Source organism: Loxodonta africana, chromosome 17, assembly GCF_030014295.1.
Source record: "Loxodonta africana isolate mLoxAfr1 chromosome 17, mLoxAfr1.hap2, whole genome shotgun sequence".
Lineage (NCBI taxonomy): Eukaryota > Metazoa > Chordata > Mammalia > Proboscidea > Elephantidae > Loxodonta > Loxodonta africana.
In genome coordinates this window covers 37,963,981-37,983,006 of record NC_087358.1, presented here as the reverse complement: position 1 = coordinate 37,983,006, position 19,026 = coordinate 37,963,981, and the positions used below count along the sequence as shown (strand labels likewise).

The following is a 19,026-nucleotide window of genomic DNA, read 5'->3' as shown; positions in this document are numbered from 1 at the left end:
ATACCTTGCCAATTTTGTTTGTTTTATAGCCTACCAAAGATAAGTAGCATATGAGGAGGGAAGAAAGATTGTGCGGTAAGGGGAGGACATTTGGTGATCACCACTGCTCTTCAATCAGTGGACCTGGAGAGGAGCGTTTGCTTTCTCTTACAGTGGAGGAGTTTTAAAGAGCTTTGTCCATGGTCACAGAACCTATGGATGTTGGATGTGGGTAAAAACCTCCTGCTTGCATTGAGCCAAAGTAGTTTTCTACTCTAAATTTTTCCCTGTTTAATAATTATGTGTTCCTACAGATGACCAACATATATTATATTGCCAAGTTGGATAAAATTAACCAAATGGAATACTAAAATCACAGAATTGGCAACTAAACACAGTTGAAAGTGTGTTTAAATATTAAAACTATTTTGAAGTAGAGCTGACAACACACATACTTACTTATGATATGTACACGCTTAACCCAGTACTCAGGAGATAGATTTATGCAGCATACTTTTAAAAAAGCTCAAAATCGTTTTAAAGGACTCATATTAAAAGGTATTTTAGGTGTTATATATAGCAACAAAATTGAACTAGTAATGCAAAAAAGTATTTCTGCTCTCAATTAAGTCTTAAGTGTAAGTACTGGCCTTGTGTCAAAAATACATAAGTTATTGAGGAAATAAAAGCATTTCATTTAAGCTCTGCTTTTTTTTAATATCTGTAAGCATAGAAATTTGAGATTTCTAAAAAATTTATTGACTAAAAGGTATTTTTTTAAGAATTTTAAAAATAAATTTAAAATATTTGTTATTTACTAGAAAACTAAAAAAAATATTTTAAAAGGTATTTTTTTAAGAATTTTAAAAATAAATTTAAAATATTTGTTATTTACTAGGAAACTAGTCAGCCCTAAATAAGGAAAAATAAATATATATTTACTTATATTTGTAAAATGAATGTTTATAAATAATAACATATCATAGTCCATAATCGCCATAGAGAAGAATACAAGGGATCTTCAGAATTGGGGTAAGATCTGAAAGTACCGTCTGAAATTAAACTATGGAAATACGAAATAGATGAAAGTTCAACTTTGAAGAATCCGCCTTGGTCAAAAAGGAGCTGTCAATATAATACTCAGCAGACAAAACCACAAGAACCCTCTAAAACAACTGAAGTGTATTTTCAGATCAGGATATAGTTACAATAACCTGCAACATGTAGCCTAATCATAATTACTGTCAGGGAATCTTAGCATCGACTAGAGTAGGCATTGCCTAGACGACACCACTGTTTTAATACACCCAGCATTATTGCATAACTTAACCATCATAGCTAATCACATAGTTTCATGACACTATTAAGATCTCACCGTTTTCTTCCTGATTTCCCATCCCCCAAGGCCCACACGGCTGGGTTTTTAAGGCTCACAATATTATCTTCTTGCATCCAGTAGCCTTTCCTTCAGGTGAATTAATGTGTTGAATATTTCAGAAGCATTGTAGTCTTTTGGGCAGTTATTTTACTACTTGAAATTAATGAATTACAAAGAATTTTTATAAGGAAGTATTTTGTAAGCTTCCTAATTATATGTCATTTATAAACTTTATTTAATGAAAAAAACTTGAAGATGTAGCTGTTTCATCTGGAAGTGATTTTTCATTTCTTGGCACTCCAATATGCATTTTGCTCCTAATATTGTGTAAAACAGGTCCCTTTAGATTATATGTTATCTATGTAAGCATGTATATAGAATGTTAGAGTCACAAGTCTACCAAGGCCAGCTTCATGGGCTTATGAGTTGAGCAGTTGTGGAAGGCTCCGTGCTCAGAAGAGCCCCATATGTGATCCCAAGTAGAACTGTTGGGTCATATGGTACTTCTGTATTTAATGTTTTCCAAAATCGCCAAACTGTTTTCAACAGTGGCCGTTCCACATACATTCATGCAGTAATGTATGAGAGTTCTAATTTACCCATATCTGCACCAACACTTACTATTTCCCATGGTTTCTCTGCTCGTTTGTTTCATAATAGCTATCCTAGTGTGTGTGAGGTGGTATCTTATGGTTTTGATTTGAAATTTCTTAATGACTAATGACTTTAAATATTTTTTCATATGCTTATTGACCATTTATATACCTTCTTTAGAGAAATATCTATTCAAGTTTTTTGAAGTGGTGTCATGTTTTCACTTTTTAATGGTCCCTGAAGGTTACTGCACCAGTCCTGAGTCTATTCATAATCATAGCACTCACTTCCCTCCTGCCATCCATGAAACAATCTCTCAGTAGCTTCGTGAGACATATACTGGTCATAATCAACTTTTCTGAGAGCACCTGAAATACAGAACTCTCTCTACCAACATTTCACTATTGATCCACAGCAAACTACATCCAACTCACTTCTCCCATTCTCTTCATTCTTACCACGTTTGATAATCACACAAAACAGCATCCTCACTACTCATTCTATCCTCCCATAACCTCATACACAAAAAGCCTCGTATTTTTATTTCAGTTGCTTTCCTGAGATTCTCAGTGTGAAGTTTGCATTGTCCCCTCAAAAGTGCTTCATACATGACACTGCTTCCCCTGCAGTCTTCTTCTAAGGAGGTATTCATATTCATCACGTACTATGGCAACTGCAGGCAATGTCTGCAAACATTTAGCCCTGATTTTGTACACCTACATTATCAGCCTCTCATCCTCAAAAAAGAAAAGTTCTTTCCCTTATGGGCACTCAGGCAATTTGTTTGCCCTAATTTACCTCAAAAAAAAATTTTTTTTTTTTTTAAATTTACCTCACATTGCCATTGTTACACCCTCTCATCATCAAGGACTTTGAGACTCTTCAAAATCCAACTATGATCTTGGGCATCTTCAGTTTCCTGTGTATGATTCATCAAACAACCTACTACTTACTCGTGGTTCCTTGAATTCCTCATCCTCATCCCAAGTTACAAATCCATGCTGGTGAGCACATATCTGATGTCACTGTCCAGGTTTATTCCCCGTGTGAAAATTTAAATTTCAATCTATTTTCCAATTACTACTTCCCAAATTTTTATTTAATTTCTTTGTCCCACTAAACTACCCTATGAGAATGACAAAAATCCCTTCAACTGCCTTTTCAGAATTGTTAGAATCTTCCTACCTCTCCCTCTTCTTTACAATTAAACCTTCAAATGATGGATAATTTTACCATTCTAATTGTCTTAGTTATCTAGCGCTGCTATAACAGAAATACCACAAGTGGATGGCTTTAACAAAGAGAAATTTATTTTCTCAGAGTTTAGGAGGTGAGAAGTCTGAATTCAGAGTACCAGCTCTAGGGGAAGGCTTTGTCTTTCTGGGGGATGGTTTTTGTGTTCTTGGGCTTCTGCTTCCAGGTGATTTCTTGTGGTTTGGTGTCTCTCTTCTCCCATTCTCCAATCATATGTTCATCATTTATCGTCCACATTTCTAGCAACATTCTGTTGCTGGCACCATGTGTATTCTCTAAGATGATAGAGATTTTCTCTATAGCTGTCCTCATTTCCTTCTGAGCCCTCTCCAGCATTGCCTTTGACATCCATAATTCTATCAACGGTCTCTTCAAAGCAATCTAGGCTTTTACTACAAGCCACCTTAAAACTCTTCCTGTCTCCACCCATTATCCAATTCCAATACCGCTTCCACACTTCAGGTATCTGTTAGTGCAGCACCCCAGCCTTCTGGTACCAAATTCTGTCTTAGTTATCTAGTGCTGCTATAACAGAAATACCAAAAGTGGATGGCTTTAACAAACAGAAATTTATCTTCTCACTGTTCAGGACGCTAGATGTCTGAAATCAGGATGTCCGCTCTATGGGAAGGTCCTTATCTCTTCTGAGCTTCTGCTCCTGGGTGATCTTGTGGCTTGACATCTGTCTCCCCCAATCTCTGCTTATCTAATCTGCTCTTTTTATATCTTGTAAGAGAATGACTCTGGACACACACTGCACTAATCCTGTCTCATTAACATAACAAAGACAACCTATTCCCAAATGGGACTATAATCATAGTCATAGAGGTTAGGATTTACAACACATATGTTTGGGTGACACGGTTCAATCCCTAACACTAATTTTTCCAAATTTGTTTTCTTCTATCCATTTCTTTCTAATAATTCATCATTAAGACTGTCGTCTCAGACTTGTAATTTTTTTAATGTTTAATTTCACCCATTTCATCTTTAGTACCAGAAAGATTTTCTAAAGCTTGTATCTCATCAGCCAGGTTCAATCATTTCTAATCATCTACAATAAAATATAAAGCCCTTGATATAAAAGGGCTTTCATTTTCCGTCTAAGGTCTACAGGCCCAGCCAGATCAACTGACATTGTAACCAGGCACAGTTATATTACTTGCCATTCTAGTCTTTTTTAGCAAATATACATATTAATGCTTGTTTAAACTTTTATTAGCCTTTGAATTACGGTGTTGGCAAAGAATACTGAATATACTATGGACTGCCAAAAGAATGTACAAATTTCGGAAGAAGTACAACCAGAATGCTCCCTAGAAGCAAGGATGACACTAGACTTCATCTCACATACTTTAGACATGTTATGAGAAGGGATCATTCCCTGGAGAAGGACAACATGATTGGTAAAGTAGAGGGTCAATGAAAAATAGAAAGACCCTCAGTGAGATGGATTGGCACAGGGGCTGCAACAATGGGCTCAAGTATAACAATGATAGCGAGAATTTCACAGGACCAGGCAGTGTTTCGTTCTGTTGCACATGGGTTCGCTATGAGTCAGAACTGACTCTATCGCACCTAACAACAATAACAACAAACTTTATTAAATCCCTTAGGAAGCCTTTCCTCTTTCATACCTATTAAAAAACCCTTTTAGCATAGATCTACGGTATAGCACAAATTAAATTTCTATAATTACTTATCTGTTTATTTTTATTGCTAAATGTTTGTGCTATGACATTTTGTATCCCAGGGGCTCACATATTGTCCTAAAAACAATAAATTAAAAATAGTATTCATTGGTGGAGTCCTTGGGTGGCACAAATAGTTAAGCACTGGACTAGTAACTGAAAGGTTGGCAGTTCAAACCCATCCAGAGGCAACAGGTAAGTAAGGACTGGTGATCTAATTCTGAAAGGTCACAACCTTGAAAACTCTATTAAGTGCAGTTCTACTATGCACACTTGGGGTTGCCATGAGTTGGAATTGAACCTATGACACTGACAACAACAACATGGCTTCACTGAGGGAAAGAAAATTCAGTTTTTCCTTTGTGTACACTTGGCTCACGATATAATTTAAGTATTAAAAATAGAGCTTAATTCATACCTTAGGAAGACAAAGAACAGCCTAATTCATGCTGATGTGCTAGATGTTAAACTGAGTCAACTACAGGGCAAGTTCTACTATCTTCTTTTGTGACCAAAACTGGAAGATTTTAGATGTGATGCATTCCATGTCCTCTCCCACTATATTCCAATGAGTAAATGGTTTAAGACAATTTAAATGACATAATGGTGACATCTTCCTATATAGGCAGAATATACGCTAGAACATAGGTCTTCTAATGTCTCATCCAGTCTTCTTTCTACTGTATCATGTAAGTATGGACACTTATATATCATCCAATCCCATGAAATATGATGTTTTCCTTTCTAATTAGTGGGAATAAACACTATTCCCTCTGATCTTCTAGAAGAGTTCTTCCTCCAGCCTTGAATAGTTTCCTCTAACAGTTATTATTCTCAAGGGGTCTCTCCTCATATCTCTGATGTTTTCTATGTAGCTCTCTTTTCTGACACTGTCCTGTGAAGTCTTGCTGCCTTGGTCTCCTTGACCTCTCACTTTTATCTTTACAATTCAGGATGTCGGTCGGGGCCCTCCTGATATTCCCCTTTGTGTATCATTGTTTGGAGTATCTTTCAAGGAGACATCTGGGGCAATTATATGGTTCACCTCTTTTATTCTCCATACCTCAGAAATCATTTCACTTCAATGCCTGATATTCTGTGTCTTTAAAAATGTTATTTTACATATTGTTTTTCTGTCATGGTAGATGCTATTGTTGTTGATGTTTCAGGCAAGAAAGTAAATGTCAGCAGTGGTGTTCTCTCTCATCCAGAAGCAAGAGTTCCATTTCTTCTTTTATGTTGACCTTAATGAATTCACCCAGGATTTTTTTCACCTTAATAGCTTTTTCAAATTCTTATTTTTCTAGACAGATAATATGGGCATATTCATACTGCTAGTAAAAACTTACTGACTGAACTAAAATGGCTGCAAAGCAGAACTGTCAAACACACAATGACATGGCTTTTGAGAAAATAATCAAATATGAAGGTTTAAAAAATTATCAGTGGATCAACTAGTATCAAATGTCTAGGTTCTAATTTCTATAAAATTCTCCATTGAAATCATATAAAAACATAAAAAAGAAAAAGTGACTGAGACAGTAGAAATTATGCTTAAATTTTATTACAACTAATAAAAGCTGCTCTAAATTTATTTTCAAACAATGTAGATTTTAAAATAAAATCTCAAAGATATAAAATCAGATTGGTGTTTTATTAATTCATTCAAAAAAATAAGTTAACAATTTTAATCCCAAAGCTTTTTTTTTTTTTTTTTAATTTTCTCTGAAGCTCTGATATATGAAGACCGTGGACTGAAAATATCTCCTGGATATTTGGGGGAAAAATTAATTTTTAATTAGAATCTACTAAATAAACAAAAAAAAAAAAAGATATTTTCTTGTTGATACAAAGAGATATTGACACGTACCTCTTGAAAACTATGTTGTTGCTGATAGCTGCAACATAGCCAGCCCGATTCATGGTGACCCAATGCACAATGAAAAAAAAAAAAAAAAACACTTATCTGGCCTGTACCTCCCTATGATTGCTTGCAAATCGGGCCTTTGTGATCCATAGGAACTGATTTTCAGAAGTAGCTTGCCAGGCTTTGCTTCCTAGTCTTAGTCTGAATGGTCTGCTGAAACCTTGTTCAGCAACATAGGAATAAGCCTCCATTGACAGATGGCTGGTGGCTGTGCAACAGATACATGGCTGGGGAATGGAACTAGGATCTCCCTAAGAGAAGGCAAGAATCTTACCACTGAAACATCATTGCCCTCTTGAAAACTATAAAACAGTTGTATTCTTTTTTTCTTTATACTGAAAACCCTGCCTTTTTTTCAATCACATTCTTTAAGTTGTTCCATCTTGTTTAAGTAGAGATGAAAATGCTAATTTTCACAAGCAAGTGTCTATTAACATTACTAAGCAGAAGGGTGTGAGGATTAAGGAATCAAACTGAGAGATTTCCTATGCTAATCAGTTATCAAAACTGGCTTAAGACTACCGGAAGAATGGGGGAGGTTGAATTTAGAATTAGCACAGACTGATTCCACTTTTTGCTGTTATGGAAGAGTCTCAGATCATTTTCAGAAAGCACCATTGCCATGAGACGATCTTCAAACAAAATGATCTGCGTCATAGGCTTACCATTCCAAACAGTTTTTCAGAGTCCTAAAGTCATAGTGCACCATTGTCTCTGGTCTAGATTGTCTTTATAGAGCTCCCATAAGCATTTAGATCTATTTGTTTTCAGATCTTGGCTAAAAAAGTCAGCAAAGGTAGTTAACATCAAACCAATTTAGTCCAAATTTCTGCCCATCTTTGACTTGAAAGATCTTTGCTACTACTTTTAATTCTGTTCAGTTTATCTGCATCTACGTCAGACATTTCCTTCTTAGTTTATTTGTAATGCAAAATAGTAAACTAATTATTATCTGCTCTAAATTTTTTAATATGTAACTGCCAGAGCATTTTATTCTAAACAGCCACCAAAAAAGTACCTGCAGTTATTTTCAACAGCACAATAAAAGCAATAAACTGATGTGTTTGGTCATTATTTTGAGACTCTGTTTAAAATATTAAACATTTTCATGTCCAGAAACTTGATTTAACTCTAAACTACCCTGTGGATGAATGTTCTGTGAATTTTAGAGAGCACTTGGTTAAGAACAATGAAATTTTACTTAAGATTTAGTTGCTAGAAATCACTTATCTACAGATACACAATTGCTCTTTTGAAGCATGAAAAGACAAAGATCAATATTGCATTCTGTGGTAGTCAAATGCTGACTTGATTGAATAGGGAGGCCTTCTTTAATCTTTTAAATGTGTTAAAAGAATATGCTAAAAACAGTTTCTTAAAGTGCTCATTAAAAAAAAAAATTTATAATTGGTACCAGAATATGATCTCTCCATTAGCATTTCTTTTTCTGTAATTAAAAGTTGTAATTACTATTTCATCTCACACTGCTAGCACATCTTTCTCTCAGAAAGTTCTGGGGTTATGGATACCTTTAAATCCAGTCTCGTGATCCTGTATCTTTTTCCTTTAAGATCTTCTTAGTTTTCCTGAAGCAAATTTCCTCAGAGAAGAGAGTGCCTACATACTGTGAGCTTCTTTAGAGAAACCATGTAATGTTGATAAATTCATCATAAAATAAGTAGCATAAGCTTACCCCAAACAAGTTATCGTCTTATGCTAGTTCTGGTTTAAATGAATAGTAGACTATAAAACACTCAAGCCTAGGATAAATTAGCAAAGAAAAATGAAAAGTTCAATAAAGTCCTTCCGTTACACTATTTTTCACTCTGCAATTGGAGAAAGGGGGAAAATAAAGCTTATTTTATTTTAGTGTTTCATGAAAGTGTAATTTAAGAAAAGATTTCCTGAAGAAATCATCTCTTAACATGTTTAAAGCTGGTTTTTCCTTTGACTGAAGCAGGGCTCCTTGTCTTTCATTCTAAACAAATGCCTGTTTCTGTTCCCGAAAACCTCTGTAAGATTTTAATGTGCCTAGTCTCTTTACCTGACTATTCTGTATCAACTGTTCTGACCTTCACAAGCATATTTTGTATCACAACGCTCTCTTATGAGCTCCAAAATTAAGTTCTTTTTGCACGTATCTAGATTATTCCATCATACATTACCTCAATTATAAAGCAAAATGCACTGAATGAACCCTAAGTCAGGAAATAATGGTGTCTTTGCTAACTTGGGTGAAGAAGTCCTCTTTGATTGAGCCTTCTCTCCAGTACTGCCATCTTAAGAAGCCTTTCTTAAACATTAAAATACAAACATAATTTTCACATAGGGAACAAGAGAACTGCTTCTGCACCTCTAGTAGGAAACTCCTGTTTGTTTGAGCAGAATTAAAGTTAGCATATTGGCCTTTTTTTTTTTTTTTTATTGGCCTATGCTATAAGTATGATGTCTGGGTTTAGACAACAAAGATTAAAAGTCTAGCTCTACTACTGAAAAACCTCTGATTCTTGGCAGATAAACTACCCTCCCTAAATCTTAGTCTTCTTGTCTGTGTAATCATAGTATCAGAGATATATAATTGTACCAGACTTATAGGGCTGTTGTGAATATAAACTTACACATATAAATACTCAATATACTATTATGGCAAATAATAGGTTCTTAATGTGACTCATTATGATTACAAGAAATATTTATTCATTCAACAGTATTTATTGAGTAACTACATGCTCTATGAAATGGATAACATGGTGAGCAAAACAGACACACCCCTGTCCTGTTGGGAGTTAGAGTTATAGACAAGCAATCAAATCAACACAGAAATTAATATCATATAGTCTACGATAAGAAATTGAGAAATAGACAGCAGTTATACAAGAAAATAAAAACAGAGGAATATAATTTAGTCTGAGAGATCAAGGAATGCTTCTCTGACAAAGTTACAGGACTTACATCCAAGACTTCTCAATGATGAATAGGAATTAACTTGACAAAGGGCGGGTTGAGGGAAGAAGGGCAGGTATATAAGGAAATCAAGCAAGTATTTAAGGCCTAGAGTCAGTGAAGAAACAGAGAGACAGAACTTGGTTCTGGAAGGTAGAGGGTGAGCAAAAGGATGGTACATGAAGGCCCTAGACAGCAAAGGGTCAGATTATTCAGAACCTAATGGCCTGTGAATTACCCTGTGATTCGAGAATCTTGGAAATCTCCTGGGGGAAAAAAAAAATGGAGAGAAAAGGATTTGGAAAATTGTATCAATTGTCATTTTACAGTTTGCATTGGCTTCAGTGTGGAGAATTGATTGCAGCAGGCAAAAGTAATGAGGGGGCAATGACATAGAGAGTAGTTGCAGAAGTTCACTACAAACAGGATAAGCACCTATACAAACAGGATAGGCGCTTAAATTAGTTGCAGCCAATGGGGATGGAGCGAAGTGGAACAAATTCAAGAGGATAATTTCTGAGTAAAAGTGACAGAGCTTAGTGAAGTATTGGATCACCAGGAGGGAAGCCACTAAGCCACTGCCGTCGAGTCGATTCCAACTCATAGCAACCCTATAGGACAGAGTAGAACTGCCCCATAGAGTTTCCAAGGAGCACCTGGCGGATTTGAACTGCCGAACTCTTGGTTAGCAGCTATAGCACTTAACCACTAAGCCACCAGGGTTTCCACCAGAAGGGAGGAAGTTGACAATTATCGTCACAGATTTCTGTCTTGAACAACCTAATGTATAGTGAGCTATCCTCTCATATAGGGAAGAAAGATTGAACAAGAAAGAACAATTATGAGTTTAATTTTGTACACGTTGAACTTAAGTTGTCTTTTTGCTATCCACCAGAGGTGTCCAGTCAAGAGGTGAAAGTATGGGATGGGAGTTCAGGGGAAGGTCCAAATTTAGAGATGCAAACCTTGAAGTACAGTTTATACAGAATAACTGAAGCCATGCGAAGGAATGACTGCACCATGTAAGAACTCAGAAAACTAATTACATAGGGGATTTTGGAGAAAAATATCCACAACAAAATGCACAGTGATCTGAAATTATACACAGACAGGAAATTATACAGTTTCCAACAACTAAGTCTGTATAGAATATTGAAGAAAATAAGTGATTTACGGTATCGGTCTGCAGCTTAATGCTGTGAAAGTTAGAAACCTTACTGATGTAATGGTCAAGGGAGTAGAGTATTGAGATTTGCTTATGCATGGCTCATACGGCAGGATAAAAAAAATTGGGGTACAGACAACAAACCTGCTTACCACTGTCCTCCTGCTACCTTTCTTTTTCCATCCATTTTAACTGGACCTTCTAGAGATTAAGGACAGCCTTCTCCCGAGGTGCCTCTAGCTGCTGTTGTAAAAACAAGTTAACACAGCTGAGATACTTATAAAAATCAACATTCTGGACTAATATGAGGCCAAGTGAATAAAGATAAGAAATGGATATTTGTAAATGTAAAATGATTCTTACATAAAGACGGGCCAACCCATATTTTATACATGGAGATTAATTTAGCATAGAAGTCAGAATTGATAGAACCAAATGCTAAATATCAACCGCGACACCAGAGTTTGGTGATACATAAGTGATGCATGCAGCCATAGTTATCATGCCAGCTTTCTACAGCCTGTTTACTGTCTGACCATTATAAGCACCAAGTAGTTTTCAAATGTGCCATGACAGCACGGCAACAAAAAAGGCGATTCCATATTACTGATTATTTTCAGTAAAGTTCTGAACTGTGATAAAGTTTCCATTCAGTATTTTACTTTGGATGTGCCATATCTTCTTCCAAGCAGTGAACCCTATTCTTACCACATATTAAATAATATATCTTAATAGAGATTAATTGCTGAGTTTAATAGCATGGTTTTCAATCAGTCATGAGCACAGACCCAATGTTCTATGAAAGTTTAGGAACACACACCATCTATCAAATACTAACAGTGTTAAATGACATGTCTGGTGAGAAATTCAGAGTTATCTAAGGCATTTGAGTATTATTAAGACTTTTAAAATTAAATTAGACCTGATTTTCAGTATTTTCTACATGCAAGATCTCATTGAATACATGGTTTCCAACACCAATGATGATTTTGGTTGATATTTGTTTATTTTCAGAATTCTTGTCACTTACAACTCTGTGACTAAAAACACTGAAACATATTCAAAAGTAAGAGACTTGGAGTTTAAACTGAATGCTTTTTTTTTTCCCCCACTAACTGAAATATTAATTGGTATTATTTTTAAGATGTTTTGTTCATTGTAATTTAAGTTAGTATTTTCAAATTTTCCGACTCACCTGAAAGTCTCAAGAAATTACCCATGCCAAATACAAGTCATTTACTTAAAAATGTATTTGTTATAAAGCAAATAGTGTTTTTTTTTTTAATCTGTCCTCATCTTATATTAATATTCCCTGAACATCAGATATGTCAAACTGTTTTGAAGGCTTTACAAAACTGAAATAAAATACTATCAATCCAATATTTTCTCTGAGCTGAGTTACCAAAAAATCATTTTCAATAAAGTAGTAGTTTGTAAACATTTAACTGAATTTGTTTTCTTCTAGTTACATAAGGTGAATTGTTAAATGTTCATGAATGCTTTTTCCAAATTAAAAAAAGGCTTTAAATTTACCTAACAAAAGGAGTAAAGCCCAACATATTTTGTAAGGAAAAAAAAGGCATAAAATAACAGGTAACTGATGAACTCCTAAATCAAAAACTTCCTTGGATTCAAATTATAACCATTCTGCTAAAATAATTTACCTAATTGAGTAGCAGATAAACTTATATTAAGTCTCCTATATACGTGTGGGTGGGGGGGGTATATCTAACGTACTTGAAATTGTAAACTACTCCGTCAGTAAAATGATTCTTACATTTTATTGAATGTCTTAAAACTTCATATTAGTTTATCTTCTAGGCTCTTAAAACTCAATGTAAATCCATGTAGTCAGGTGAAAATTTTTAGGGATAATTTTGTTGTGGTTCCAACTTCATTCACTTTGTCAACATAATTAAAGAACCCCTATACATATTATTTTATGTTTATACACTCTTCTTGTTGCTTAGTTAGCTTCATAAAAAGCTGGTTCAATCAAACCAATGTTTAAAAAGTTGCTTCTTTTTGTAATTTTTTATTGAGAGTTCTTTAAAATTTATTAACATACTCATTATCATTTTCCTATATTTTTATGATGTTTCTGGTTCAGTAATATATCCTGATATCATATGACTTTAAATGAATTTTTCTTTTTCATATCCTCACTATATGCAAAAACTAGTAATGGTGAAGTGCAGAATGATAACTAGTTGATTCTCTAAAAATGTAAAAATCAGAAGGAGATTTATTTATGTGAAGAATGTTTCTCTACGTCTGGAAAATAGCAAAGCCATGCACAAAGAGGTGTGATATCGGGAATAAACTAGAACTAAAGGATGAACTGCCTGCTGTGGATATCCAGTCCCCATACTACACCAACAAACCACGACTGCTGAGGGCAAAAGAACTCAACAACAACAACCCCATTGCTGTGGAGTTGATTCTGACTCAGAGTGACCCTACAGGACAGAGGAGACTTGCCCCACACAGTAGACTTGCCCCATGGGGTTTCCAGGGACAGCTGGTGGCTTCAAACTGCCGACCTTTTGGTTAGCAGCCCCACCGCTTTAACCACCATGGCTCCAAAGGGACTCAGCAACAGTTTAATTCTGACTTACCCTGCCTGAATGAGGCAAAAATGAACATAAAGTAGAAGGGCTAAAAGGGAAACTGGGAGGGAGAGCAGTAACACTGTATTTCATGGAAGAGAGGGAGGATTATGCTGCTGTCCTGTGGCCTCGTTTGTCCCCCTCATTAATCCTAGGATATATCGGTTCAAGCTAAAGAGATCCTAGGCGACTTGTTAAGCCAGTTGCAGGGCCAGGATATGAGATGAATTTTGATGGTGTTTAAAGCAAGTTTCACATTACACCAGGTAACTAGAAGACTGATATAATTTAATGACAGAAGATTCCTATCATCTCAGAAATATGACAGTTTCATCACCTGAAGTGTTACTAAAATCCATGTATATTCAATCTGTGGTTACAACTCTGAAAACTTGCAAAAAAGAAAAGTAATATGTATGAACCAATAGAAATTAATGAGCAAACTTTAATGAGACTACAACTTGGGTAATAAAAAAGAGGACTGGCATCACTTAACCAAAAATTCCAACCTGAAAGTTTTAGATTCAGAAACCCTAAGAGCACATGGGGGAAATGCATGAAATTGGGAGATGCTTGAATGCCCCATGAGGAGTTACGGTACCTGTGTCCACATCCTTCACCTGTTGCCTGACTCGAGTGGGCTGATTCCACTTTGAGCTCTTGCAGGACCAGCCCTTTTTCTTGTCCAGAAAAGTCCATGCCTGGCACCACCTCTTCCTCTAGGGACTCCACGTAGAAGAGTGTCCTGGTGGGTTGCTGGGGGCCTTGCCCAGGCGCCCCTTGCTGCATCCTCGTGGCCACTGGCAGCAGGGTGCCATTCAGCGGGTTGAAAGAAGAGGAAGAGGAGGAGGACGACGACGAAGAAGAGGAGGAGGAAGGCTTCTTCCAAAAAGTGCTTACGCCGCCTCTCTCTTGGTTCTTGAGCAGGCGGCTTTGGCTGGGGCCCCAATGCTCGAAGCTGCCACTGCTGTCAGGTTGCAGGCAGCCGCCCCCCGCCGGGCCACCGGAGGAAGGCGACGGGTGGCTGAAGAGTTTCCAGCGGAGTCGCAGGATGTGCTTCACATCGAAGTCTTTTCTCCCGGAGCCTGACATGCTTTATTACGCAAGAAAGGCAAAGGGACGGCAGCTTACGCAGGAGGAGACTGTGGGAGGCCAGAGGAGCGCGGGGGCACAGAGGGAGGCGGGATGCGCACTCTGCACCCTGGGAGACAGACGTGAGGCGCCGCGGGCTGCGCGCCCTGCCAGGCAAGGACCCGAGCGCGGACTGCAAACCCGCGCAGTTGAGCCGCGGTCAGGTCCTCAGGACCTGGGCGTGGGGAGCCGACCGGCCGGGAGCTGAGGCAGCAGCGGGGCTCCGAGGGCTGAGAATCCGCGAGCCCAGCTCGGGGACCCCGTGGTGACGGCGGGGAGGAACGCCCTGGTGTTTGGGGATGCTCGAGGGAGTGAGATCTGCGCGCTCAGAAGCGGGAGGCGGCGGCAGCTGGATACACCTTACTGGGATGCACCCGTGGCCGAGCCTCAGCCGAAAAGGTGTTGGCGCTCCTGTCCTTGCAGCTCGGAGTTCAGTGTCTGGAGAGCGCAGAGAGAAAGAGCCCCAAGTCGCGGAGAAGCGCACCCCTCAGCCTTCTCTGTGCACCTGCGCCCCTGTCCCTGGCCTCTCTGAGGGTACCCTGACAGCTTGCCGAGTATCTCTGAGAAAGTCAAATGCCTTCTGCAAGGAGAAAAGGGGCGGTTTTATATAGTCAGTTTGTAAAAGAGAAAAATATATATTCCAGAAAATATAGGGAGGCAAAAGGAAAAGCCCGCCCATGAAGCTGTCAAGATCCTCACAGTACAATTTTCTCTCTGCCTCAGCGCCTCCTCCTTCCCCGTAAGTGACGCAGATGTGCACTGGGGCCTATACAGAGAGATGGAGGGAGGGAGGGAAGGCTTCAATCTTCTTTATGCAAGTGAGTCTGCTGCTGTTATTGTCCCCTTGCGTGGGCTCTGTCACCTTTTTTTTTTTTTTCCTCCTTCTTCCTCGCTGCATTACTGTGGAGCGATAAAAGTAAAGCAAACAGGCATTATATTTTAGCATTAGTAAACACCGACCATGAATCATGGCAGTGGAAACTTAATAGGGTGCCATTGGTTTGCAGGTTGCAGGTTAATGACTTGAATTATTTAATAAACCGCGTAATTTAACCTTTAGCCTTAGTTTTTCTGTAGTGAGAGGCAGAAGAAACAAGGATATTGGCGTCAAAGTGCTGTGTTTGCCACCTGCCTGACACTGACATTGTGATTCTGTCTATTAATGCACCCAGGCAGCCCTTCACTCTGGGGGCCAGAGGCGCAGGGTAGAAATTTGAAGATGGGCATCGGAGCATAGAGGGCAGACTTCGCAAAATCAGTACATCTGCTGTGTAGCTTCAGAATGAAAGCTGTTCTCACTATAAACCAAGAACTATAGTGAAATAATAAAAGACAATTATATTATTATATAAAAGACATCACATTCTAGTCCACAAATCATGATGTAAAATGTATGGGAGAGTTTAGTTAACAAAGGAGTATATCCAAAGGCTTCTATCCTGCAAATAGGAGTTTGGAGAAGGGAAGACATGTTTTTCTCTTTCACCTATATTTAGAATCATGGGGCTTCTGAGCCCTTTCTAGGTATGAACACTTGGAATTGTTTCCTGGTTTGCTTTAATGGGCCATTAAAGTAGAACCCAGTAACCTTTGCTAAAGGCAAAGAGGGCAGGAAAGCAATGGTTCCTTCACTCAACCAGTAATATGGTTATTGTCCATTCATGAAATTCACAGCTTCAACAACCCCCAACAGGGCATAGGAATTAAACTTAAAACACAGTCATAATACTGTTCTGCATCCCGTTATTGAGCAGTAAGCTTAAGCAGAAAAAAAAAAAAAAAAAGCAGAAACCAAAGCTCAATTTGAAGTCCTTCCTAGGCAAAGTTGGAGATTTTATAAAACAGGAAATTAAGTGCATAAAAGCCCTACATTCTGGGAAGAAAAATCACTATTGTGCATTTTAAATATTGATTTATGCCACAACAGCTGGACTGCAGTCCCCTGTGCCTTGATTTTTCTCTCAGTATTCAGTGTTAAAAAAAAAAAAGCAAAAAACCCTTTAAAGCAAACAATAGTGACAGATCATTTTTATCCAAGAACTGAATCAAGTAAGTGTTTCCCTTAGGGAAGAAAACGGCATAAGAAATTACACATCACAAACGGGACAGAGAAAACTTGGCATCAGAGGTAATGTGAATATTTGAAGTGCATATAATTAAATGATTCCTATAGATATTGCTCCTTCATGGACTGTCTACTTTGATATAATTTATTAAAAAAAAATTTACACTAATTTTAAAAGTTATTTCTATCTATATAATGTCTATTCATTAATATCTATCACCATTAGAAATTGTAATACAAAATTCACTTTTGTTGTTATTTGAAATTCCATCTACATTCTCCTGTTAGTTACTCTGTAATATTAGTACTATTAACGCACAGTTTAAAAGTTATGTTTAAAACTCAGTATTTAATATGACCCAAAAGAAATCAAGATTAAGGTTTGATATAAAGGAAAATTAACTAAAACTGTTGAAATACATTTAACAGATGCTGAGAAATGTGTATTTGCTAGTCTTTTGCCAATATTTGGTATGATTATAATATTGTTGCAACTGATTATTTAAGAGTATCAACCTACATACAACACATAAACAGAAACTGTTTGCTGAGGAAGTTTTTAAATATAATTCATCTTATTTATTAAGTGAAAAGATTTATGATTTGGAAAATAAACTTTGTATGAAATTCTGATAATGAAAGTGAAATGACAATTGAAAAACATGATTATATTCTTTTAACTTTATTGTTACCATTCTATTGTGGGGAAGGGAGAAGGGAAGGAAGGAAAAGGAAGGCTGGAAAGAAGAAAGGAAGGAAGAAAGGGAGGGAGGGAGAAAGGAAGGAAGAAAAGAAGGAATAAAGACAGAGAAAAGAACTATCCTAGGTATCAGATCAGTTTTATAAATTAGATGTAATCCTTAAAAAATGTCTCTTAAGAAATGCTTCATGAATTCATTTGTCTATAATAATTAAAAAATATATACTTAAAATATATATTTAAAAATATGTATATCAAAATCATATACATCTTATATATATCATATACCAAAAAAACCAAACTCATTGCTGTCCAGTCCATTCCATCCCATAGCAGCCCTCCAGTTAAAAAATCAAACCCATTGTCGTCAAGTCAATTACAACTAATAGTGACACTGTAGGACAGAGTAGAACTGCCCCATAGGGTTTCCAAGGAGCGCCTGGTGGATTCAAACTGTTGACCTTTTGGTTAGCAGCTGAGCTCTTAACCACTGCACCACCAGGGCTATTTTTTTCTTTATATATATATATGTATATATAAATTTAATTGAGCACATACCATATATTGAGCCCAATTCCAAGTAGTGCCAAATATGATAGAGCTAGGTTCTCTGCCGTCAAAAACAGCCTGATTGAAAAGCTAACATGGGACCATTGTTTACAATGTTTAACATATCATAATTTATAATTGACTTATGATTGGTTAAATTAAGTTTTAATGTATCTAAGGTCACAGGGAAGAAGGCATTGACATAATACAGATCACTTTTAAGAACTCTAACAAGGTCACTTTACACTTTGTTTTAAAGACAAAAAGAATTCAGTTATTCTACCCCGATTGTTTAACTAAATCGAACTGTTCCTTCTATCACACAGGATCTCCCACATGAATGACCGTATGGTTGATATTCACAAGCTTGTAATTCCACGAATGTCTTAGCAGTACAAGCTAATCGGGGTACTGAAATGTTGGCAAATGCTTTTGCAATTACTGTAATACAGATATTAAAAAAAAAAAAACTTTTCGCATAATCATTTACTACAACACAGGTGGTAAATAAGCCACATTGAAAATTTTTATAGCTGTAATATCTAAGTGACAGTCAAAACTGGATTTGGCCTCAAGCAGTTTCTTGGCTTAAAACTACTGTACTTCAGTAATTGTGTTCTAAACACACTCAATTGAGTGTGTGCTTCTCTAGAAAAAGTGACTTCTGATTCTCTTGAATCTTTCTGCCAGCTTTCCCCAGTGTCTAGCAATTTGCATTCTGTATAATAACATCAAAAAAAAGCATTTGAGTGATTAATTATTCTCTAATTTAAAAGTTCATGCCGTACAATGGGCTCCTGTGGTATTATTTTTTGTCTTTATTTTGTTTAATTAACCTTATCTATGAAAAAAAAAATTTTTTTATGTTATGTACATTTTTTTTATGTACGTTAGAAAATAATTTCATTTAAAACTAGTGGATGTCATTTAACATAACTGCACAACATTCTGAACATGGAAAGTAAATGGAGATAGCTTTTTAATGGCATTTTCTTGCCTATAAGGATTGAAACGTAATACCACAGTGTACTACTATTAAGT

General features: G+C 36.8%; 1 protein-coding gene across 2 annotated transcripts in view; it reads right to left on the bottom strand.

Moving 5' to 3' along the window:
* The window catches only part of KLHL1 (kelch like family member 1), a 487,627-nt gene extending 472,995 nt beyond the window's left edge, over positions 1-14,632 (bottom strand). For both annotated transcript variants that reach the window (XM_003409439.3, XM_010589423.3), the window contains exon 1: positions 14,142-14,632. In XM_003409439.3, the coding sequence (XP_003409487.2) occupies positions 14,142-14,632 (491 nt within the window). The remainder of the gene's footprint in view (positions 1-14,141) is intronic.
* Between the last annotated feature and the right edge of the window lie 4,394 nt (positions 14,633-19,026).